This window comes from Anser brachyrhynchus, assembly GCF_964034855.1.
Source record: "Anser brachyrhynchus genome assembly, chromosome: 5".
Lineage (NCBI taxonomy): Eukaryota > Metazoa > Chordata > Aves > Anseriformes > Anatidae > Anser > Anser brachyrhynchus.
Window position 1 is genome coordinate 22,593,515 of NC_137699.1, and position 25,671 is coordinate 22,619,185.

A 25,671-nucleotide genomic window follows, 5' to 3' on the forward strand; every position below is an offset into this window, starting at 1 on the left:
ACAAGAATAGTTATACAGCGGCTGCATTTCATTTGATCATTTTTAGGCAAAAGGTATGTTAATTAGAGTCTTAATGAAACTTTAAGACAAGACACTTTGCATTTTGTTTGGAAACTGCTGATTCATAAAATGCTTCATATTTCCAGGATTCATTACAGCAAAGGGGGGCCATCTGCAAATATTCACAATCAGAACAGTTGTGGAAGCTTAAGATATTCTTCTCCTAGGTGGTTTCTGCCCTTTTTTTGCCGGAATTGTTGCACGAGTGGCTCTGCCAGCCAGGCAGACTGCATGTGCTTTCAGTGCTCTGTTTTCACGTAGGATGCAGCATCTCAGTTTGAATTTCTGCTGGAAATGACTAAGCATTTAAGTTTAGGATTGAAGCAGATGATGAAGCAGATGATCCATTATGCAGAGTTTGCTCTTGGAATGGTTAACTCCAACATCAAGAAAAGTGGGAAGATGGGCTTGACTACTTCTTAAACCTCTCCAACTAGATACTCCACTATTTATCTGCTTTTACTATCACGCATACTGTCAAGTTCTCATGCCTTCCTGAGTTACTCTGCTGAGCACTGGAAGTTTTCAGGGTGCATACCCAAGTGCAGGGCAGTGGGACTTTGCTTTAATCCTCAACGACAACATTGTTGTCTTAAACCTCTTTCTCTGAGAGGTTCCAGCAGAGTCTCTACTATGCCCTGCCAGTATATACACAGCTAGTCAGCTGACACATTTTCTACTCTAAACTGTCGTAACTCCATTGTGTGTTTGAACCCAAGAAAGATCACAGGGTGGTAATCTGATGGACAATGTTTACTTAGGTTATGAGATATTCAAGATCAAGTGCAGGTTTGAATCACGCATAGCACAGACTTGAGCTATGTCTCCCACACCCTAGTTGAGGCCCTAGTCATTTGCCCATCATCTTAGCTCATCTTTCAGAATATTTTATGTGTGTTGTGTGTGTAAGCCTTTTCCTGTTGTGACATTACAAGTTTTTTTCTTTGTAATCTTGAGATACTTGGAATGACAAAAAAATTTGTGTCTAGTCCAGGTCTGTTAGTGACTATAATTGTAAATGTGATTATCATATATATATATATATTCATTCTGAATTGGAAGATTTTTTTCTCTTTGTCTAAAATTGTCTTCTTTTTAAAAGCCTTTATTGATTTATTCTTAAGCCCTTCAACCAGCAACAACATTCCATTAATGAGAGTGGTACAATCTGTGAAGCACACAAAAAGGAGAAGTAGCACAGTAATGAAGGAGGGTTGGATGGTTCACTATACAAGCAAGGATACACTGGTAAGAAATGTTAAGGAAGGCCTGTCTTACACTACATACTATATGATAGTACACAATCAGATCCTAACAATATTTTGATAATTTAAAGTCAATCACATAAGGCATTTTTACAGTATTTATGATTCCTGAAGTCCTAACTCCCCTAATTGAGGACTGGCAATGCTTGTAAGTCAGTCACTTCATCATACCAGGAGACAGTTAAAACACAAAAAAGCATCTGCATCTGTCAGTTGCATTATTGTCGGTCAAATGTGAAGACATTCTGAAGAAAGAACAAAATCTTAACACTGTAGAAGTCCTGGAAAGTATCTTTATCCTCCAACTGCAGTCTCCTAGGTATCTTACTGTTATATGAAATGAGGCTTTTGTAAAATAAATGTATCATTAAAAAAAACAGTTATTTTGTGCTAAAACAAGAATCAAAGTGTCAATATGTGGCCTTCTAAGGTGAGACAGGGTGTTATGACTGATAAAAAAAGAAAGTTGAATTATTTTAGCAACACACCTGTAGCAAATTGTGTGGAGTGTAACCCAGACATAAAAGTGACATGTTAAGTTTTCAAAACTTGGATGACTTGAACACAGCTACATTATTATTAAAACAACAAAAGGTGTACCTATAAATCTTAAATCTAAAGTCATCATAAAAATCATGTAACAGCAAAGGAAACTTCATCCTTTACAATTCATCCCTTCAGATGTAAATAATGTTTTGGAAGTGATTCTTTTGAGAAATTAGTATTTCTTTAATTTTCTTGAAAACTTTTAGAAAGATTTTTCCCCAATTTTTCGTTGCAGAGGAAGCGACACTACTGGAGACTGGACAGCAAATGCATTACACTTTTTCAAAATGATACTGGAAGCAAATATTACAAGGTAAGGCATGTTTTTCAATCTACTTTTCTAATGTTTAATGATTAGAGTGAATCGCTGAATTAATAAATACTAAAAGTACATTAGCGGTATAACTTAGAACTATGTTTGTTTTCTTTACTTACATACATTTTGCATTTCACAAACAAGTCTCAGATCAAAAAGGTGTCAGCTAACAATGACTGGTAAAATACATGTTATGGAAATGCAAGGTTTTTATACAGGGGCAATTCAGTGCCAGTGACAAATTCTGCCAAGAAACTCATCTGATATTCTGTCATTCATTATATAAATTCTTTCCAAACAATTAGGTGTAGTACATACTATTTTAATTCAGCCCTTTGGACATAATGTTATGATTCAAATTGTAAAAGATTATTTTAATGCTCATGTACTTTTACCTGAGGCAGTTAAACTCCTTGGATGTTACTGCAGTAGTTTTTGATAATGCCAAATATTTCTTTCATGTGGCTTCCTCTCAGAGAAATATGTTAGTAAAATGGATCCTTAAGTCTTATTCAAGATGAAACAATTAAGTTAATGCCTATGTGAAAGGTGGATTTGCAGTCTTAATGTTAAAATAGATTTTTTCTGCTTTTCTTAATAGATTTATTTGCAAATAAATTTTGTTTAGAAATTTATAATATTAAAATATATTATATTTTATATAGAAGGAAGCAGGGTTCAATTTTCTAGTGGAGTTCTGTTGGTGGTCTTTTCTGATGGCACCTCACTCCTCTCTTTGCTAAGTTTAAATAATTGAAGTTCTGTTTGGTCTTGGAAAGAAATGTTTGATATTTTGCCATCAACAGGCCTCTGTTTCAAAGAGTTTCAGGTTACAAGAGCCTTTTTGTTTGCACAAGAAGCATGTGGTTAAAAGCAATAGCTAATATCATAAATTAGTTCATTTTTTAGTTTTATGTGTTGATGACCTTTACACAGAAAATAAATATATATATATATATTTTCATTTTAGGAAATTCCATTGTCTGAAATTTTCTCTCTGGAACCTGCAAAAACTTTCACTTTACTGCCTCAAGGAGCCAATCCTCATTGTTTTGAAATAAGCACAGCAAATATAGTCTATTATGTTGGAGAAAACATAGAAAACCTCTCAAGTGTTCCACTGAATAACAGTGTTCTCACAAGTGGTATTGGCATAGACGTGGCAAGAATGTGGGAGATGGCAATACAGCATGCCCTGATGCCTGTCATCCCTAAAGGGGCATCCGCTGGGTCGGGACCCAGCCTACACAGTAAGTTTATTTATTTTCTCTGTTTCAGATAAATACAGTCATATAACAAATGACATTGCTCAATCTTCTGTACGGAAATATTGCACAGCTCATCATCTGTCTGTGTATTATTTTAAAAGCCACAATTTCTCATTCATGTGTTTCCAGTTAATACTAGGTCATCTGTGTTAACATACAATGTGCAGATTTGCTAGCGAGCAAATAGTTGTTCTATTTCTATGGCATCTCATCCATATTTGTGTTGCTGACATGAATGATAGCTTCTTTGTGCAGAGGTGTGACGTTTTCTGAGCTCCAGTTAGGAATGGATAGATATTTCCCATCATGACTGTAATTTATGTTTCTAGCTATCTGCAGAAGCAGCCGTTCACTCTTTAGGTCACTGCAGCATAGATGTTATGCTCTTTTTCATTACATTTGTCTGTACAACTGCCACAAACATTGTCCATGCTGAGATGAAATGAATTTGTGTGAAGAACAGCTGTTCTAAGCACAACAAGGCATGGATAACAACCCAGGACCAAAACGACTGAATATATCTTTGTCTCCAATTTACATACCTTTGGGTAACTCTGTACCAAAGATGACAGATTATGTAAACCAAACATGATAACAAAGTAGCAGAGACCAAACAATTCACCACTACCAGGTATGTGCTGCTGTGGTTGCTTTGCTAATTGTACTGAGCCTAGTCAGCGTAAAGCAAATTTGGGTATGTCTACACAAGCTGGTTTAGATCTTTTGTTGCAGTATATATACACTTGCTTTAGCACTTGACATCTGGATGCTGTTAATGCAGTGTGAAATACTAACAAGACAGCAAGCCCTTCAGAAACACAGTAATACCACAAACTGTGGCATACTTCTCCAGGCACAACAGCTCACATCATCTCTGTCCTATGCTTTCTTGACTAGGTTCCTGCATAAAATAGTGTCAAATTCTGGATGTCATTTCAGTCAGGTTAGTTGCTTAGTACCCCTGGTTTGAGTCCATTGTAGCTAAACAAATCACCTAAAATGCTGGACCGGGACTGACAGCTGTCTCTGCCTCTTGGGAAGCTTGAAAATTTTCTTTCTGAGTTAGCAGTTATCCCCCCTGTTTGTTTGTTTGTTTGTTTGTTTTTCTATGCAAAAATTAAGGTCAGCTGCGACCTTTAGAACAAGCTTTCATGGGGACTAAGAATGGTAGCGACGTTCTGTTTCTGCTCTAAGTAACACACGTAGAATCATAGAATGGTTGGAAGGGACCTTAAAGACCACCCAGTTCCAGCCCCCCTGCTATGGGCAGGGACACCTGCCACTAGACCAGGTTGCTCAAAGCTCCATCCTACGTGGTCTTCAAAAATTCCAGGGATGGGGCAACCTGTTCCAGTGCCTCACCACCCTCATAGTAAAGAATTTCTTCCTTATATCTAATCTAAACCCACCCTCTTTTAGTTTAAAGATAACCTCTTACCCTGTCACTGCAACCCCTGATAAAGAGTCCCTCTCCAGCTTTCTTGTAAGTTTCCTTTAGGGGGGGCACGTCCATGTTATTTTTCATGTAAGTGCAAAGTATCACATACATTTGAAGATAAATCAACAACAATAAAAAGACTCCATGAAACCAAAATTTCCCCTTCCAAAACCAATCTATTCCTAAGGAGAGGACAAGGGAATAAGTCACAAGGAGCAGAAGTTACTCATAAAAGATACTGATGGGTGGTAGTAAGTTTCTTCTATGTGTAATACAGGCTTTATAGAAGAGGACACTGGTTTCAAAGAGGCTGAAATCTTGGTATGGACCAAAAAATAATGAAAAGTCAGCTTGAATGGGATTCTAGGCAGAGACAGGAGATAGACGCATCAGTGCTCCAAAGAACCCCTCCCCGAAATGGCATCTTTATTTACTACAGTAACAGTAAAAATATTCTCCAGTTTTATTGAGCTTCTCAGTGGGTTTGCCATTCAAAAAGGTTCTGGTAACATCCTAAGGTTTGAATTTTTAGAAGTTGGATCTGATATTTGTTGTGTTAAAGCGCATGTGCAAATTTCTATTTCCATTACTTGTTTTAATGTCTCTTATGCCATTGAAATGTCTATTACTTTTAACAGTATACATACCAATATGATTAAGTATAGGCCTTAGTCTGAATAGCATCAAATACATTGTAGGTGACACTAGAAATAAAAGATTACTTTGAAATGCACTAAATAAAAGCAATTTACGCTAGTTGCTGTTGTGTTACTTGCATAAGATATAAAGCCCCAAAATAGAACAGAATAAAGTAGTAAGTAGAAAGCTAATCAGTGGGAAATATGAGATTCTAGTATTAAAAAAAAAAAAAAAAGAAAAAAAAAGGTAATGAAATGTATAATCCTGTTCGTTCCAATATACTACGAAAGTCTGCTGTTCGAGTCACATATTTGTCGGTTGGTGTAATTTTATATTAGCTGGTAGATGAACAAGCTGACCTAATTGGTCCAATTTCTACAGCTGTCAGAAGATATTGATGTAATGTAAATGTCATTTCCTATTATTACATGTTTCAACTAAAAGCACAGCAATCTAAAGTATATTTTACTTTCTTCCCCAGGGGATATTTCCATCAGTATTTCTGTGTCAAACTGCCAAGTTCAAGAAAATGTGGTGAGTGTTCTCTGAATGCTTGTGCTAGAAATGATATGATTAAGCTTGTGAAGTCATTGATCTGTTTTGCAAAGAGGTATGTTAGAGAGGAGTTTCCATCAGCTGTTTTTTCACCTATCCTGTAGAAATTAACCATTAGCTTTGTTAGCTTTTGAGAAAAGTCATCTTTGTGGCACCTTTTCCTTAAGACACAAGAATTGCATATGTGTGATTTAGCTTAACACAGAATTTACTACTTATCCTTGCAGGATGTTAATTAGCTAAAGGAAAAGTGAGCACTAGATATTATTAGTTCGTGGAATTTCTGTCTGTTGAATTTAGTAAGGCTTATCACAAGCCTTGATAAATATACCTTTTGTGTCATTGCTGAGATATCAGATACTCTTTGTTGTACAAAGAAGATATTACGATTGCAGTTATCGCTGCTTTTAAGAAAACTCACGTGAATGTTTCTAGCAGATAATATGTTTTGAAATGTACTGTAGTAAATGCATGCTGCTTCCCATTAGAAAAAGCAGATCAAATAAAAATTTTGTTTCTGTATCTCAATGCTTAATGTTTCTTATGTTTATATGAACAGGATATCAGTACTGTATACCAAATCTTCCCAGATGAGGTGTTGGGATCAGGACAGTTTGGAATTGTTTATGGAGGTAAGGTTTTGGTGTGTTGTACAGTTATGCTAAAGGCAGAAAAAATCTGGAAGGATGAAAGTATTTGGACTCTGAAATGCTTTCTTACAGAAATTAGCTAACAGGCGTTTAAGTAGTGTTCATTAAACAGGGACAGAATTTATTGTTGACAGTCTTTTTTTTTTTTTAATTTCAAGTTTTCTGCTAGTAGAGGTTCAGTGTATATTAAGAGTTCTAGTAGTACAAACCCTGAAGTGCAGAAACCTGTTCTCTTAAAGAACTATAATGAAAGAAGGAAAACATTATTTCTTGCTACTGTTTTTCTTGGCATGATTTCATGAGTTTTTTTCTTTCTTTTTACCAGTTTGTTTGAATTGTGTCTTTTTTTTATTATTTTTTAATTGTTTTTCCTCTCTTTTTTTGCCCATTTTTTCAGCAGGTTTTTTTTTTATTTTTGTTGGGGGGAGGTTTAGGTACAGTTATTTGAGACAAGTGAGGTGAGAACTGATTGTACATTCTCACTGAAGAATTTCTACGGGTGCCTGATAAGCCTGGGATGTGCACTCACGTGCTTGAAGGAGATCACCTATTTTGTTATTTGCTAGTCTGGAAGGATTAAGCCTGTGAATTTAGTAAAAGTATATGAAAAGGAAAAAGTATATGAAAAAGTTAACTTTACATATATATTATTGAAAGGCAGAGCTGACTTTCTTATGTGCTTATGTGTTTCTTAGGTGTTACAACAGCTTTGTCAGGTGATAAAGAGAAAAATTCACTAGTCAAAGGGAAGAAAAAAGGGAAATAACAGAAAACTTTTATTTAAGTTACTGCATACCTGCACTGGGATTTACTTATTTGGACATAGTTGTACATAATTGATATTTAGCTGTGGTCATTGGTACCATCAAGTGAAAGTGGAACATTTTTCAGAATTAATCATGTTATTTGATGGACGCCTTCTGTTTTTGTTTTGGTTTGTTTGTTTGTTTTTAATGCAGGAAAACATCGCAAAACAGGAAGAGATGTTGCCATTAAAATAATTGACAAACTAAGGTTTCCAACCAAACAGGAAAGTCAACTTCGTAATGAGGTTGCAATTTTACAGGTATTTTTCTATTATTTTCACTGTATTCGCTCTGTACATTACTATAAATACCAGATAATATAATTATTCCAGTTGATAATCACTACTGTTTTTGCAGAAAAAAATTAGTATTTTTACTGCCTAATGTGCATAAATATTCAAAACCAACTGTATTGGGAATGTTATGTTAGGAATTCTCTCTGCAGTTTAAAGCACCAAGCACAATAATGTATGTTTGTTAAAGTGATTTTAAGTGCATCCATTCTCTTATACCATCCCTAGAAATTTTGTGCCTGTTGCTTAAAAATGGAACATGTGGTTTATATTAAGAAAAACTGAAATGTTGTCTGGTTTAGGAGGGTCTGAAGATTGGCTATGTAATGAGAAAACCTTCTAATCATGTTGGGAAATCTATGTTGTTCAAGTGCTGTATTTACCCTTAATAGAATCTTCATCATCCTGGGGTTGTAAATTTGGAGTGCATGTTTGAGACACCAGAAAGAGTGTTTGTTGTTATGGAAAAACTCCATGGAGATATGCTGGAGATGATCTTATCAAGTGAAAATGGCAGATTGCCGGAGAGAATAACAAAGTTTTTAATTACTCAGGTAAGAAATTGATTATAAACCTAGAAAGAGATTTGAGGTCAATTGTTACCACTGTTTCTTATGTTTTGCTTTTGACATAATTTACCTCTCTGATTTATGAAAGCTTGGATTATATTATCAGGGATGGTACAGACATCTTTGTGTACATTACGTGATTTGTAGTAAACCATTAAGAAGACCTAGAAATAGATAAATGTGCAGTTGCCTGGCTGCTGGATGGAAGGCCATCAAGTTACAGGTTCTCTTATGCTTGAAGGATTAAGCACAAGAAGGGGTTGCAAAACACAGATAGCAAACCATCAAAGACCTGCAGAAGGAAATTTGAGCCTTCTGAATTTCCCAGTACCTAACCATTACAGTTCATGATATGCACGTCTGTGCCTCTTTTCTATGCTGAGATTGGATCTGATTAAATGAATCTGGTTTCCTGTATGACTTCTGTTAACAGTGTGATCTGTTTTGTTTTTTGATTTGTTTTTTGTTTTGTTTTATTTTGTTCTTCCTGTTGTGATATTATCATATTGTTTCTTTGGATGCCCATACTATTGGTTTAAATTTAGATACACACAATTGAGTAGCGAGCCACCTCAGAGTTATAGCAGCAGCCTGTTTTTTGTGTTAAGGCAAGAAAAAGAAAGGAGCAGAAACTCCAGTGTTACAATGGAAATTTATTATTAGAATTGGAACATAGTAGGTTCTCTAGCTTTCAGGCTTTTATGGGCAAAACTGCCATCAGCTTTAGAATTTGGTTTCTAGAATTTAGCCTCTAGCCATTGCCTGCTCTAATACAGTAGGAAAGTCAGTATCAGCCCCTGACCGGACACAAAGAATGAGTTAAAGCCACAGGGACAGGATGGATATCTGTTATACTCTCTTTGCATGTTCTTATGTGTGTAATGGCATAAAAATACATGCAAGGCTCCTTATGCTTTATCACCTCAAGGATATGCTTAAATTGGATCACAGAATATTTCTGTGAAAATTTTTGAGTGAATAATTTAGATCTGGAAGGTCACTTTGCAAATATTTCTGTGTTAAAGATTTCACAAAAAATTAAACAAGTACTTAGAATGCATTTTCTAAAAAATGTTTCGAATATGAGGTCTGGAGAAGGAACAATCGTATTCTGTACAGTGAAACATTAAGAAAACTTGAGGCACAACAAATAATAGCTGACATTTTTGCTTTTTTCCTACACTGTGGACATTGTTTTAAAAGGTACAGTCTTATTGGATTGTTTCTTTTTGCACCATTCCTCAATTCTCTGGTCACTGTTACTGTCAAAACAATGTAAAGCCAAATAAATATACAACATTTATAACTGAAATTCTTTCTGATTTTTTTTTTCTTGACAGATCCTTGTTGCTTTAAGACATCTCCATTTCAAAAATATAGTTCATTGTGACCTCAAACCAGAAAATGTATTATTGGCGTCAGCTGATCCTTTTCCACAGGCAAGTAGGAAATGCCCTTTGTTAAGATAAATTGTTCAAATTAGTAAGTGCTAGCAATGATTATTTTATGAACAAACGAGTGGTTAGTGACCCGCCTGTATCAATTCCAGGAACTACATAAAATTGTAGATACGAGTATCCAAAAAAGGGTATTTTTTTAATATCCTTGGTTTTTGTCACTTACCTAAAATATTCAACAATATTTTCAAGTATGATATAGCAACTTGTGCAGTTGTTTCTAATTTGCTCACCATTACAGCACGAATTACTTAATTGGTTAATTTGGTCCAGATGAATGACAATTTGAAAGCAGAAACAGTAACGACAATTTTATTTTTTTTAAGTTAAAGAACGGTTCATGAAGAACAACAGCTTCTTTAATGTTAGGAATTTAAATGCCAGGTAGCTTGCAGATGATGTAAACATACTTTCTAACTCATTGTACTTCTCATTAAGAGGTATATACATCAGTCAGTTCCTGTTGCCTTTGATCTGCAGAATTCATGTGTAAGCTCTTCCAACTGCTTACATTCAAAAGAACATTGTTTCTCATTTCCCTGTAATTTTATAAATAATAATTTGAAAGGAAGGGACGATATTGAGACTCTAAGCAACAATTTTAAAGCAGCGAAATCTGACCCGCTGAAGAAATCCAACAAGGAAATTTGCTGATAGGTAGGTTATAACTAGGTCCCCAACAAATTGAAAGTGGTAGTTCAAGAACTAACTTTTGACAACTTGATTGATTCAGGAGAAAGTCATAGGTAAAACCATTTTTCTTCTTGCTGTGTTCTTCTGCTATGAATGAATAAATATTATTTTGTATTACTACTTTCACCAGAAACCAAAGCTGTTAGGCCCTTCAAAAATATAACTTCTTTCATTCAAAGCAGTTCTGTGTTATTACTTTCACTACAGTTTATCTACAGCATGAAGGAATGTAATGGATTGGTAATCTAGTCTAATACTGTGGTGGAATAAGGGGATTCCTCTCAAAGAGAAGGTTAAAAAAAAAAAAGTATCCTTGAGGGAACAATAGAGATGCATTTTACAACTAAACCATGATAAAAGTACATCAACTATGTATTTGATAATAAAAACAAACCCTTATTTACTCTAGCAATTTTCTTTAAACAGGTAAAACTTTGTGATTTTGGCTTTGCTCGAATCATTGGGGAGAAATCCTTTAGGCGGTCAGTCGTAGGAACGCCAGCCTACCTTGCTCCAGAAGTGCTGAGAAACAAAGGCTATAACAGATCTCTGGATATGTGGTCTGTGGGTGTTATCATTTACGTAAGCCTTAGTGGTACCTTCCCATTCAATGAAGATGAGGACATACATGACCAAATCCAGAATGCTGCTTTCATGTATCCACCTAATCCATGGAAAGAAATTTCTCATGAAGGTAATACCTGTCTGTGGGTGTTTTATATGAATGCTAAAAAAGTGTAGTATTTTGCTTGTATACTTTGTTTTTCTCTCTACATACCAGGGGTAAATTTATTTTTTGAAATTTCAGTAATGTACCATAATGTAATGTCTTTGTTTTGTAGTATTAACTGCTGTAGACATTTCCTGCAGAGCCTGTATAGACTGTGTATGCATAATCCTCTGGTGTGAGATCTCACCAGGTGTTGAAGGATGCGTATAGCCACCTACAGATTTGATTGCTATAGAATCTTGTGGAGGACCTCAGCTGTTAGAATTCATGTTACATCTATTTACTTCTGTACTTCTTCTTTCAGCCCTAGCACTTCTTCAGTCCTTTTCATATTCTACTTTTGCCAGTAATTTGGTTTTCATTCAGTTGTATGCTGTAACCTGAGAGTCTTTCTGTGGAGAAGATAAAGAAGATACTGAGCAATTCCAAACAGATGAGATTTCAAAAACAGTGTGAGAAATGGTCAGAAGAGACTTTCTGCAAGGGTGGGGGGAAAAAAAGCTGGGAGATGAGAGCTGGGAGCTGATCCAATGAGACTTTTGAAACTAGATTTCTGTTCAGGGGCCTGAAAGATTTTCAATAGTAAAACAAACAAACAAACAAACAAAAATAATAATTTACTATGAGCGTCTTTAAAGAAGGTAAATGAAGTCTATTAAAGATGACTCTAGAAACAAGTATGGGAATCTAGATCTCTATCTAAAGTATTACAAGTGACTTTAAGAGATAAAAGTTGAGCTCAAACAATATCTCAAATCTAATTACTGTAAATAAACATTGATGAACCTATTTCTTTTTTTTTTTGTCTTGAAGGATCTACACAGATGTTTTCTTGCAAGAAGTGTTATATTATTATTTTAAAATTAAAAGAAAGTTTTTTAAGCTACTCTTACATGTAAGAATTAAAACCATTGAAGACTCAGCAGTTAGTCCTATTTATTTATTTATTGGCAAGTGCAAATATTTAGGAGAAATTTAACACATAATGAACAACCACATCCCTCACAGAAGCCTTCAACCCAAATTTTGCTTCACTGCTATTCATTAAAAAATTGAAACTTCATTTGATTAGACAAGTGTCGTTGTCACAGATAAAGGAAATACAAAATTAATACTATCTTTAATGCACGTGAGAAAGATCTTTTTAGAAATGTTATGCTGTCAGAATTTGAAAAACTAGGAGCCATTTGGCAAATGATTACCATAAGTAAAACTTAAGTAAATGTTCTTCTCCATTACTTGGTGCTTTACTCTGATACATCCAAAAGGCAGTGCTGGATCCAAGCACTCTTTAACGATGGACTCTATAAATTGTACATCACAGGTAGATTTTAAAAGTGGTAACTTATTCCAGAGACTATATTACATGTCTTAGTAATGACAAGCATAAACCGAGAATTCAGTGAACTTAAAAAGAGTTAGGCTACCATAGAATCATAATTTGGGTTGGAAGGGGGACCCTTAACGATCATCTAGTTCCAACCCCAATGCCATGGGGGCCTTCCACTAGACCAGGTTGCTCAAAGCCACATCCAACCATCTAAGAGAATAAATATTGACTCCAATTTGTGCATGCCAATTTACTTAAGAACTGTAACAGGCAGCAGTCATGGATGAACAGGCTTTATCTGTCCTTTTCAGCCATTAAAATTAGCCTGTAAAAGTTAAGGCTTTTCAACTTTTATACCCCTGACAAATGTATTTTTTTCCCCGTTTATCCATTGAAAACTCTTGCGAGCATCATTTCCCAAGCTCATCCATGAAATCCCTTCTCTAACTTCACCAAACCCAATTGCTTTTCATTTTTTTTTTTCAGAGAATGTGTCTGTCTACCTATCTGTCTACCTCTGTATCTATCTATCTGTCAATCACAGAATCCTCCTTAGAGAATTCTGATTTGCATCTGTACCAAGCAGCTGCATTTTCCCCACCTTTTTCTCTCATTTGAAAGAATACTCCCTGAAAACTGAGTATGTATTTGTATGTCAAAATAGAATTGGAAGACATTACTGGAGAGGCAATTTCTGTGGTAATCTCTGTATTAAAACAGGTTTTGTCATAGCCATTCAGCATTCCATTGTCCAATTTGCTATTTCTGTTCTCTTTGGCTTCAATTATTGTCAAGCCAGTTTATATTTCTGAATTCACTGAACTGCTATGTTAGAATCTTAGCTTCGCTCAGAATTCTCTGTAGAATTTTGCTAGATATTAATACAGACAAATCTTCTTGCAAGTTTCTTACTTACAGATGTAAATTTCATATCTGTATGTATATCCATGAAAACATGGAGCCTGTTTTCAACAGTGTTACTGGTTGTTTCCAACTTTGAACTTTCTGTCCACCAAATTTGCATTATTTCAAAAAGATTATTTTGACTTAGCTGCAGGTTACAAAAAATAAATCCTGTTGAATTTAAGGACAAAATTCCCTGAAAAATGCTGTACCTCTGCTTGTTAATATATTTTACCTGATGTGTTTTTTCTGTGGTAGCTGTTCTTTTGAACTGAACGGGCCTAAAATGTGCTATGTCAAATTTTAGATTATTCATGGCATGTTTCATTCTGCTGTGGATTTTTTTGTAAATCATTGTATTCATAATTATTTTTGTTTGTTTTTATCAGCTACCAACACAGCTATTACTGCTACCCTGATAAGCTATGTGAGGTACATGCTACTGATTAGGTGCTTCATATTACTTTATATTATTAAATAATTTGGGAAGAAACAATGCAATTTCTTTCATGTATTAAATTTGATCATGGTGTGCCTTTTACATATTTTTTTTTGAGTCAGAAATAAATACTGCAGCTGTCTTTGTGTTAACATAGACTTGTTTCAGCATATGTGAATAGAAACTGTTTCATGCGTTAATGAGAAAGTCGCATGAATAAGCATTAAGTACAAGGAGGTCATATACATATTATAGCTCAAAGATGTCTCTACCTCTGTAAATGTTTAACTAGCCGTTTAAACTAAGGTCTTGGCCATACTTACATGTGTTTGCCAGAATAGAATGGTATTTTAACCTCTCTTGTGGAGGTGCAGCTTATAATTGCCAAGGATTTCTTTTGATAGTACAGCTGAATCCATTTCACAGAAAATAATAAGCTTTGCCAGCTGAAGATTATTTTTTACCAAAATAACTGCATGTGCGCATTGTCAACAAAGCTGTATTGAGCAGCAATAGGGAAGCAGTGGGTGGGTGTATGAAAAAGTTATACTACTGATAACAGAGCTATACTCAGAAGAATACAGGGTCTGGGAACTCCTACGTTTTATATTAATGTCTGCAGCTTAAATTTTCACAAGTGATGGCAGCTAGAGTAGTTGATATTATGTGTGTACTTTAAAAATTCTGGATCAAGGATAAATTTATTTTTAATTTAGCACTGCTTTTCTTGATACTCTTAAGGTGATGTGTTTCTTATAAATTAAATGAAAAGCAAAAGTCTGTATCGTAGGACTAAATGGATAGTAAGTTCCAGTAAGACAGGTTTTTCAGGTATTTTGCTAACTTATGTGTTAATGTATGTGTTACATCCTAATTGAGTTAAAACAGTCATTTCTATGAAAACTGTAATTTGTTAACTTAATACTTTGTGTGAAAATTGTTACTGTGTCTTTGCTACAACTAATTATTTGCTATACTAACAAACTGCCGTAAGTAGTTTAGAAACATGAACTTCCTGACTCAGTAAGTTCTTCCAGTAAAATGCAACTGAAAAACTATTAGTTTTTTAAAACTGTGTTTGAATATTTTCATTTGGGATTCTGATGAACGTTCAGCTATCTAAATGACGAGTAGTCATGTTGTTTGGAAGCTAAGAGGAACAGCTGGCTGGTTTATCCTGTTCAGCAAAGTCTGCAGCTCCTGAAACTTGATAAGCCCTCAGGTGGCCCTACCTTAATCAGGGGAAATAAACAGGAGCCCATAAAGGTGTTTGGAAAAGCTGTACCATAATCCTCTTAGAACTTTCATACCAATTACTTCCTTGATAATACCTGCTGGATTCCGTAAAAGATGTTCAGACCATAGGTGGTCTTTCTGAACCTTCTACATTTATTAATAACTGTGTATAATGTTGTACGATGTTTTTGCAGAGGAATATTGTCAAACTATAAAATTCTAAAAATGTCTGACAAGGATTATTTTAAAACCTATTTTTTTAAAGATTCAGTCCTTAATTCATAAAATATACTTTAAAATAGAATGTAGTTGCCCCACTTTCTTCGAAACTGCTTTTTCTTTCTAGACAGAAAATTTTGTTTCCTGAGTTATGGTGTCCCAGTTTGGTCCCCTGAGTGACTCATGTGAATCACATTTGAGTTGTATGTCTAAACTAATTGTTAATAGCTTATGCATTTTTATATCCAGTGTTTTTAAGCAGTACAATTTGTAAAGTAACCATCAAATTATTATTTATAAGCATTTTTTTTTTCAAATTCTGATATTGAGTCAACGTGTGTCTTACTGTTGGCACATTTTATATGATGTAGCCAGACCAGCTTATTTTAGGTGATGGCTATCAGGACAGCTCATGTTTTTTTGTAAGCTGAAAGAGAGTAACCAGGATCTTTCCTCATTTCCTATAAATAGTGATATAAATATCAGTGTCTGAACCTCTCTAATTTACCTAACACCAGTTAAAGTCAGAATTCTCTCAGTAACCGACTATTACAGATCCCTAAGAAAATCCTTTAATCCTTCAGTTTCAGCACTAAGAAATCTGAAGCTTTGCGTTCAGTAAAACTGGATCATTATGAAAAGCTGATGGTTCTAGTCCCTAAAACCAGTAGAAGCTTGCATCAAGTCTAAGCTGGTTCTCTATTGCAAGTGGTACTGATGTCCTCCTCTACAGAGCAGTGTCTGTTGCTTTCCTCTCTAGAGTCATGAACAGACATCTACCCTATAACGCATGAGAATGCCAAACAGAGCTGATATAACCTACTCAAATCTGTAAGACCATCATAAACTAATTATCCTCCGTAGTTATATACCTCTGCCTCTTAAAGGCCTAGTTCTCTTATTTTTGAGGCTTAGCAGTCATCTTGGCATTCATTCTAATGGCAAATGATTTTCAAAACATTTTAGGAACTGTTTTCACTAAGGACAGTAAAAACATGGCCTAAAGAATTCAGTCAGGATGGTCCACATGATATCTTTTATGAAGTTCAGGCCATAGGTGCCTGCCTTTCAAAATAGGTGAAATCTTTGAGAAGGAAATAAGCAAAATAAGCTACACTCATATTTTAGTTATAATCCAGTTGCCCATCTAAACTTGAATGCAAGACAAGATAGAAATCCCTCCCTGTTCCCTGTACCCTTTTTGGACTGTGAGATGATTGACCAACTTTTCTGTCTCTTCCTCATAGCGTGGAACTTGAGAACTTCTCTTATCAATAAAGAGGAGAAAGATTAACCCTGTTGTTTTGGAAAACAAATGAGTTTTCAGAGTGCTGCCATCTATCAGTAGTGGTCCTGTTGGCTATCCACTGGCTTTCTGATCCCACATCTGCTTCTCAGACATTTTGACAGGGAACAAAATAAACATAAGTTAGAGAATTTAGCATGAATTGTACACTAAAAGAGATGATAGCTAAAAATCTGTTTGTCCACAACAGAGAAAACAAAATTAGGACCGTCTGCTCCAAGAAGAGTGTGGCTCAGAATCTCCGGCAGTGTCTTCTTTGCCAGAATTCCTGAGATTTGTTTGATCTTATTCCCACAATTGCTTTGATTTCCAAGATAATATTCAGCACCAAGGACCCAGGGCTACTTTAATGGCAGTTGGTTATTGTTAAGAATAGCTTTATCTGTCAGGCTTACTGCACATGTCTGACAGACTGTTGTGTAAATTTCCATTTTCCTGGATATAGTACTGAGACCCACAGTCAAAGCCACAGAGTGGTTGCTTCCACACTGTATGAAAAGCATGGCAAGTCAGGTACTCAAGACTTACAAACAGTCCACCCCATCCTCTTGGGGCAGAAACATACAGAAAAGTCTACCTGGCAAAGGTACCCCTCTACCTGTTTACTGTAAACTGCTGTAGAACCTGAAGTGTACTGCAGCCCTCACTAACATGAAGTGGTTTTTTTTCACTTGAGCAGAAGCTGAGTGAGAATTTTCTTCAGTCTTTGCTACATGCCTGCAAATGAACACAAAGAGGTAGACAATACACTAGCTAGCAGGCAACTATTTAGTAAAACAGTATTTTCAGGGATATCAACATAGGGTACTTTCAGGGATATCAACATTGAATACAGTTTGAAAAAGCTTGAGCATGGAGGAAAAATTGCCCTTTTTACTACTATCCTGTCTGTCTGTCTCTGTTTGTATATACAAATATATTTCAACTGATGTGTTCTAATATTATTCCTTTTCAGCTATCGATCTCATAAATAATTTGTTGCAAGTGAAAATGAGAAAGCGCTACAGTGTGGACAAAACATTAAGCCATCCATGGTTACAGGTATTGCTGCAAACTCCATGTTTTTTTTTCCTGAGTATTTAGTCTCTAAATATATAAAAATTTTCATCTTTAAATACAGTAGAATCTAGGCAAATCTACAAACACAAAGATGTTTTCTGATCCTGAGAACCTCATATTCCTTCACCAATTAATGTATATATACTAATTAATTTTTGAAGTATGAGATTCCAATACTAAACTCTCTCATGTTTTCAAAGTACACTAAAGAAGTATATTTAGTATGTCTGCTAAGAACATATAGATAGATAGATAGACTATAAAGTCATTCAACTTGCATTATCAAATTGGCTTGGGTCTGCCCCAACATGTCACAGAATCATATCATAGAATGGCTTGGGTTGGAAGGGACCTTAAAGATTATCTAGTTCCAACCCCTGTGCCATAGGCAGGGATGCCACCCACTAGATCAGGTTGCTCAGGGCTTCATCTAACCTGGTCTCGAACACTTCCAGGGATGGGGCATCCACAACCTCTCTGGGCAACCTGTTCTAGTGCCTCACCACCCTCTGAGTGAAGAATTTCCTCCCAATTTCTAATCTAAATCTCCCCTCTTTTAGTTTAAAACCATTCCCCTGTCATTATCTGATTGAGCAAGGAGTTGCTCTCCATCTTTTTTATAAGTCCCTTTTAAGTACTGAGCCAGAGCCTTCTCTTCTGTAGGCTGAACAGCCCCAACTCTCTCAGCCTGTCTTCATAGGAGAGGTGCTCCAGCCCCTTGATCATCTTTGTGGCCCTCCTCTGGTCCCGTTCTAACAGATCAACATCCTTCTTGTGCTGGGGGCTTGAGACCTGGATGCAGGACTCCAGCTGGGGCCTCACAAGGGCAGAGTAGAGGGGGACTTTTGGATGCTCCGTTTGGATGGCTTCCCTTCCTTCTATTGTATCAACCGCATCACTCAGCTTGGTGTCATCAATTCACACATGGAGCCCTGATTCACTTATTATTAAAACTAATTAATAGGCTGCCATTTCAGTCATTAGAAGAGCTAGTGAAGCTGTATTCTTTCCAGCGAAATGCATTAGCCACTTTCAGTTGAAGTCTTCTACTGGAAACTGAAATGTTATGAATTTCTGACATGCTATCATCCACTGCACTGTCTTCTGTTCCTTATATGTTGTTATCCTGGCAGCAACAAAGTCACTGCAAGTTAAAACATGTAAAACAGAATCAATGCAGTGAGCAGCCAGGGAGCAGGACAGGCCAGAGCAGCCCCAGGCATTGGGCACCTCCCTGGCAATGGGGACAGGCCAAGGCCAGGCTGGGACATCAGCCCACAGGATCCCCCAAGGGATGCATATATATGCATAGGAAACTAATCATGCACAGGCATGGCACAGATCAGATGCGTAGTCTACAGTCCCAAAGGAATCTTTATCTGAACTAAGACCTGGGTCCTATTCCTTGAACAATGTTTCTCAAAGTGGAGGGTGACCTGTTGAAACAGGAGGAAAAGGGCTGCAACCTCCCACCACACCCCTGCCTTCCCCAGGGACATTTCTCCTGGGCTTGCTTTCTTCCTTGCAGATTTCCTGTCACCCTCTAGTCTTTTCCTCCAAGACTGTGTTCTCCCTGCCAACCATTACAGAATGCATTTGTCTGGGCCTCTGGGGACCAGAGAGGTGATCTGAGCTAAGTCCTGCAGCGCAGCTGCTGGCTGTCTCATGTGATGGGACAGTGTCCTTCACCCCTCTACGTTCACTTTTGTCCCTTGTGCAATAGTGAATGGAGGTGAACTAAGGCAAGGCAGTACAGCAGCAGCTCTAGCACCATGGATGAGTCCTCCTTCCAGAAAAGCCCAAGCTTGTGGGTGAAGGAAAGATAGCAGTGGAGCAGGGGAGTGAGAGGTAGAGATGATTTCTGAGAGGAAGTCTGTGTAAGAAGTGGGCCTAAGGATGCAAGAAATGAAAGGTGAAGTCTTTTGTGCATTTACAGGGTGTGGGCTTTCTGATGCTTTGGCTAGGTGACCAGGGTTGTCTCTTAAGTAATGACAAAGTGTATGAGAAAAAAATAAAACTGGGTACAGAGTTGTGAGCAGAGGTTAGGCTGGGTGGGACTAGGGTTGGCTTTATTACTGTAGCTTCATGGATGCTTTGGGTGGGAATAAGAAAAGTAATTATTGAACTTGAGATATGCCTTGGGCAGATCAGAGGCTGCAGAGCATGTTAAAGAGAACCAAATGTGTTTGCAACCTTACTGTTGACTGTCAAAACAGAGTTCCAATGTAGCTTTGATATTTAGGTGTATGCATTTATATGAGCACACCACTACTTGCCTAAGTTTGGAAAAGCAGATTTTTTCTAGCTCAAGCTGAATTCATATCCTGCACCATTATACTGAGATGGAACAACTTTCTTGACTATCTTATACTGATCATGTGGATGTAGAAGTCTGATTTAAAGATGTTTCTTCTTCCCCTTACATCTTACAACTAGTGCAAGGAATTGTTTTACTACCCATGCCATATCACAGAAATCTGTAGACTGTTCATACATCCTGCAAAACAATCTGTAATATCTCCATACTATACTTAGAACAAAGTTTAATAAAATTAATTTAACAGACAGTGCTCTGAATATGATACCTATTTCTGTAGGCAGATTTCATATTTATTGATTATATGTTTTTTCTGTTCTGGGGCAATAGGGATGCATGATACTCAAATTGCTGACTTAGTAGCACTTTGTATGTTATTGGTAGTAGAAGAGAATGTCATTTATTTTAGAAATGTTGAAACAAATGCTATTACTTTATTTCAGGACTATCAAACCTGGTTAGATTTAAGGGAACTGGAATGTAAAATGGAGGAACGTTACATTACCCATGAAAGTGATGACTCCCGATGGGTACAGTATTCAGGAGAACATGGATTGCAGTATCCAGCACACCTTATCAGTCCAAGTGCTAACCATAATGAAAACACCAAGCTAGAAGAAACAGAAATGAAAGCCCTCAGTGAGCGTGTCAGCATCCTTTAAGTTTCATCCCTTATAATCTGTCAAAACACTGTGGAATTAATAAATACATACGGTCAGGTTTAACGTTTGCCTTGCAGAACTGCCATTATTTTCTGTCAGATGGGAACAAAGCTGTTATGCTGTTACACTGTTGATGCATCTGAGTTGCCAAGACAAATCAACAGAAACATTTTTGTGTGACCAACTGTGTTGTATTTACAAAAGTTCCCAGAAACACTAAACTTGTTATTGTGAATGATTCATGTTGTATTTAATGTATTAAAACCTGTCTCCACGGTGCCTTTGCAAACTAGTGTTTTTCTTACTTGAGCCTCAATTTGGTAAGAGAGAACTTTCCCATGAAGATCTTTTTTTTTTTTTTTGTGCATCTTTAGTATTGTAATTGTAAGCAAACTCTTGAAGAGTAGATTATTACTGCTGTTCTGTGAACAACTTCTACTATTTGGATAAAAAATATATAGTGTGATAAAAATTTAAAAAAATAACAAATTGCATAGCACTGTACAGTTTAAAATCAGATAACTTGTGTGTATGTATTTGTGTGTTTGTGTATATAGATAGACACACACACACGGTACAACCTTCTCTTAAGCCTAAATGCCTTAGTAATGTAAACTGCAGTATATGCCAGTTGTATTTCCCTTTTTCTTAAAATATTCAAATATTCTTCTCTAATATGAATATTCTCTAATATGTACATTCAGAAGCTAAATAACATGTTGACTTTGTGTATGTTTTCAATAAAAGTCTTGTTAAAATAGGTTCACTGGAGTAATTTTCCTGTTTAAAATATCCCTGGAATGGCATCAGAATTAGGTGGGGTAAGTTATATTCATAAAATCATAGAATGGTTTGGTTTGTAAGGGACCTCAAAGCTCATCTAACTCACCACCCCTACCGCCTGCCATGAGTAGGAACACCTCCCACCAGACCAGGTTGCCCAAAGCCCCATCCAGCCTGGCCTTGAACACCTCCAGGGATGGGGCATCCACAGCTTCTCTGGGCAAGCTGCTCCAGTGCCTCACCACCCTCATAGTAAAGAATTTCTTCCTTATATCTAATCTAAGCCTACACTCTTTTAGTTTAAACCTACTACTCCTCCTAGCCTACACTCCCTGACAAAGAGTCCCTCCCCAGCTTTCCTGTAAGCCTCCTTTAGGTACTGGAAGGCTGCTGTAAGGTCTCTCCAGTCTTCTCTCTTAGCTGAACAAACCCAACTCCCTCAGCCTGTCTTCATAGGAGGGGTGCTCCAGTCCTCTAGGTCATCCTTGTGGCCCTCCTCTGGACTCGTTTTAGTATGTCCTTGTCCTTCTTGTGCTGGGGGCCCCAGAGCTGAACGCAGTACTCCAGATGGGGTCACACAGGAGCAGAGGGGGAGAATCACCTCCCTCGACCTGCTGGCCACACTTCTTTTGATGCAGCCCAGGATATGGTTGGCTTTCTATGCTGCAAGCACACATTGCTGGCTCATGTTGAGCTTCTCATCATCCAACACCTCCAGGTTCTTCTCCTCTGGGCTGCTTTCAATAAAGTTCATCATTAAGAAACCCGTCCGGAGATAGGTAAGAAAATGCTGCCAGCTAACCTGTGTACCTGTAAAACACTTTCTAAAGAATCTGCTTGAAATGGTTTTATAATATGAATTCAGTCAGTTTTGAAACATACCTGGGTGGGGGTTGGGGAGGGAAGGGGGACAGGTGAGGACATTGATTTTGTATCAGTGAAATTTATGCAGATTTAGTTTTTAGAAGAATGTACTGCTTCTGCTTTTCCACTGGGTTCTGTTGAACTGACAGTGTACTACGGATCTCTCCTGCCCTCCTTCCTCTGATAACTGATTTCAATTTCTAACAGTTATGTATAGTCTTCTAACTGTAACCCATTTAGCCTTAACTTTGAAAAGAGATTCAGGATGTACTTTGAAACATATGCCAGAGTAACAGCGATGAGCTGAAAATTACTCTGCTACTGGCTATCTTTGGGAAACGAACAAATATCACCATCACCAAAACACAGCAGGAAGAAAAGAAAAAAAAAAAAACAGAAAAAAAAAACAGTTAATATACAGGTATTGAAGAGAGAGGCTAAAAACAGAAGGAAAATACGCATGGGATGTGAGGCAGAAGTGGACAAAGAGCTAACAACTACATCCCCTGAACCTCTACTAATCAAATCCTCGTTTTATATTACAGTTGTGAGCTTTTCATCAATGGATAAATCCATTCTTTCCTCCCAGAAGAGCTTTCTGCAGAAGTTTATGCCAGATACATAACATGACTAAAGCCAGCAGATTTTTTTCTTAAGTATTTTGGGCCTCAGCTGGACAGACAGTATGTACTGTAGAAGAAATGAAGAAAAATCACCTTAACTCAAACCAGAAAAAAATATATTTAACAAATTGAAATTAATGTGAAAAATGGCTTATAAATCTCTTCTCCTGCTCCAATTTTTTGCCCTAATCCTGCTGCTAGAAAAGAAAGATAACAAATCAAGTTCATAAATCCCTGACCACTTCAACGGGACCCTCAAGGAAGCTCTCTGCTAACACTAGCCCTGTAATATTTTCTGAAACAATTCTGGTTGGGCAGAGCTCAAATGTGTTGAACTTTCTGCCATACTGCAATGTCTACATTTTCATTCACAATTTTCCTAAAAGGCTAAATTTTTAGTGTCCATAGAGGAAATTTCTCAGGTGCTATCTGGGACTATTTATTTATTTATTTATTTATTTTTCTCTCTGTGACAATACAGGAAAAGCACAATACCATCTCACATGAACCATACAAATTGGCAGCGACTCCTTAAGCAGCTACCACAAGACTAACTAATTCAAATCCTACTTCTCAAGACTAATTGCTTATATGTTTTTCATTGTTTCTTATCTTTTCCTTTCCAGCAACTAGTCTTACCCTATTAGGACATCCATTTTCCATTTTACTGAAGAGGAAGGAAAAGCAAAACAAAGAAAGTTAGAGCTTTTCTTTACAGGCCCAGCTGTTCTACAGATCTTGTCTAAAATTCACTTAAGTACCCTTTTTCGTCAAGAGTAAAAATTTCAACAATGGAAAATCAATATTGGTGCAGGCCTTCCAATGCAGATTGGTATTATTAGCCAGTTTAATCACCCTTCTGCAATTCCATCATTTTCTTTTGAGATACTTTTAGTAATTTCTGGATTTCCAACATTATCCAGTTGGCACTATTGACCAGCAGTGTACTTATGAGTTTTGCAGAAGATTGTGAAAGTCCACCTTACTGTTTATGCCTTGGCCATGCAACTGGTAAGGGTTAGAGTCCTGGTTTTGTGTAAATGTTGTATTGCTGTCCATACAAGCACTCTGGAAAGTTCAAGAGGAGGGTCTGTTCTCTTATGGGAACATCTAGACAAAGTGGCAGGAGACTGACAGAACTATATCCAGATGCAACTGTGCTTTTAGGATAGAAGTGTTTTGTAAAAGCTCATAATTATTATGGAGGGCACTCATCAGTCTGGCCAATGCCATTTCTGTATTTCACCATGCCGTAAGACAAATATGATGATAAAGGACACCCAACGACTTATGAGTGGGCATGTTTTGGGTTCTATTTCAGTCAGTCTTCAGTGTAATTATGTGTACTGACTAAACATATGTAGCTGATTCACCTCAGTGCATGACAACAAATGTAAAAAAAAAAAAAAGTAATTATCCAGGAAATGACCATCAGTGTCCTAGTCAGAATCAGCATAACCTGTTTGAATTAAACCAATGTAAAGACCCTGATTTTGAAACACTGCACCACTGGCCAGTGTGGGTTTTGGTTTTTTGTTTGTTTGTTTTTCATTCAGACTCAAGTCAACTGTAAAACAAACATAAAAATATACTCAGGTTGATTACCAATTTTCTGTCAGTAAAAGACAGAATGTGTGTATATATTTGTGTGTGTATATTTAAAAGCAAGTCCGCCTGGAGGTACAGTGGTGGATTCATGATTTTATAATAATTACATAATGTCTACATACTCTTCCTTAATAATTCCAGGAGTCAGGCCATGTTAACTAACTTTTCTAAAAGGACATTGAGGAAAATTATCAGAATCTTACAGACTTTGTTCAGATGCTGATACCATGACAGTTCATAAGGAATTATCACAAAGTGATTTAATTTTGTAGCCTCATTCTTCTGTGTTAAACAGTAACAAAGATTTAGATTTCTGCTTTCATGTTGATCAATTCTGGTGAGTCAGGATTTTATTAGTGGCTTATTTTTATATACTGTTAGCGCACCAACCCTTGAACAAAGGTAATCTTGAACAACACAGTTAAATTCTCAAAAATATCAAATAGTATACCAACACTCTTGAGTATTGACACTAGTCGGGAGATTAAAACAGAAGGATTGCCAATGGCATCTCTAAGAAGTTGTGTGACAAAAGTAGAAACAGTACCACTTCTCATGAAGAAAGCACATTGAGTACTTAAACTATACCCCATCACCTGCTGACTTCTGCCATAAAAATGCCTAGCACGCACAAGAGTTTGCTAAGTACAAGCCTAAGCTGATAAAAGTATACTTAATCTCACAGAGCATTTATGATAAACTGTTCACCAATAGAGCTGAGCAAGAATACAAATAAATTACTACTCTAAGACACATTCTGGCTACCCCCTAAATATGATTTCAAAGGAACTCTTGTTTTATTACTATAGGCATATCATACTTTTTTCTTTTTTTTTCCCTTTCCTCTTTCTTCCTCACTTTTATGGTACTTATTGTGCAAATATTTATTGCTTTTTAAAAAAAGAATCTGCCATTAGCCAATTTAATAAATTAAAATTTTCCCTGCTGTTGTTCAAAAATGTTATACTCTGAAATTTGAACTGTTTGCAGTTCAGCCAGACAGATGAATTCACTGATTCCTAGCTCAAAGCCTAAAC

General features: G+C 36.6%; 1 protein-coding gene across 6 annotated transcripts in view; it reads left to right on the forward strand.

Moving 5' to 3' along the window:
- Window positions 1–21,517, forward strand: part of PRKD1 (protein kinase D1) — a 131,566-nt gene extending 110,049 nt beyond the window's left edge. For all 6 annotated transcript variants that reach the window (XM_080592747.1, XM_080592746.1, XM_080592748.1 and 3 more), the window contains 11 exons: window positions 1,185–1,308; window positions 2,107–2,184; window positions 3,158–3,437; window positions 6,014–6,066; window positions 6,647–6,719; window positions 7,697–7,803; window positions 8,229–8,390; window positions 9,746–9,844; window positions 10,982–11,249; window positions 17,674–17,759; window positions 20,538–21,517. In XM_080592747.1, the coding sequence (XP_080448873.1) occupies window positions 1,185–1,308; window positions 2,107–2,184; window positions 3,158–3,437; window positions 6,014–6,066; window positions 6,647–6,719; window positions 7,697–7,803; window positions 8,229–8,390; window positions 9,746–9,844; window positions 10,982–11,249; window positions 17,674–17,759; window positions 20,538–20,756 (1,549 nt within the window). In that variant the 3' untranslated portion in view covers window positions 20,757–21,517. The remainder of the gene's footprint in view (window positions 1–1,184; window positions 1,309–2,106; window positions 2,185–3,157; window positions 3,438–6,013; window positions 6,067–6,646; window positions 6,720–7,696; window positions 7,804–8,228; window positions 8,391–9,745; window positions 9,845–10,981; window positions 11,250–17,673; window positions 17,760–20,537) is intronic.
- Window positions 21,518–25,671: the final 4,154 nt, after the last annotated feature.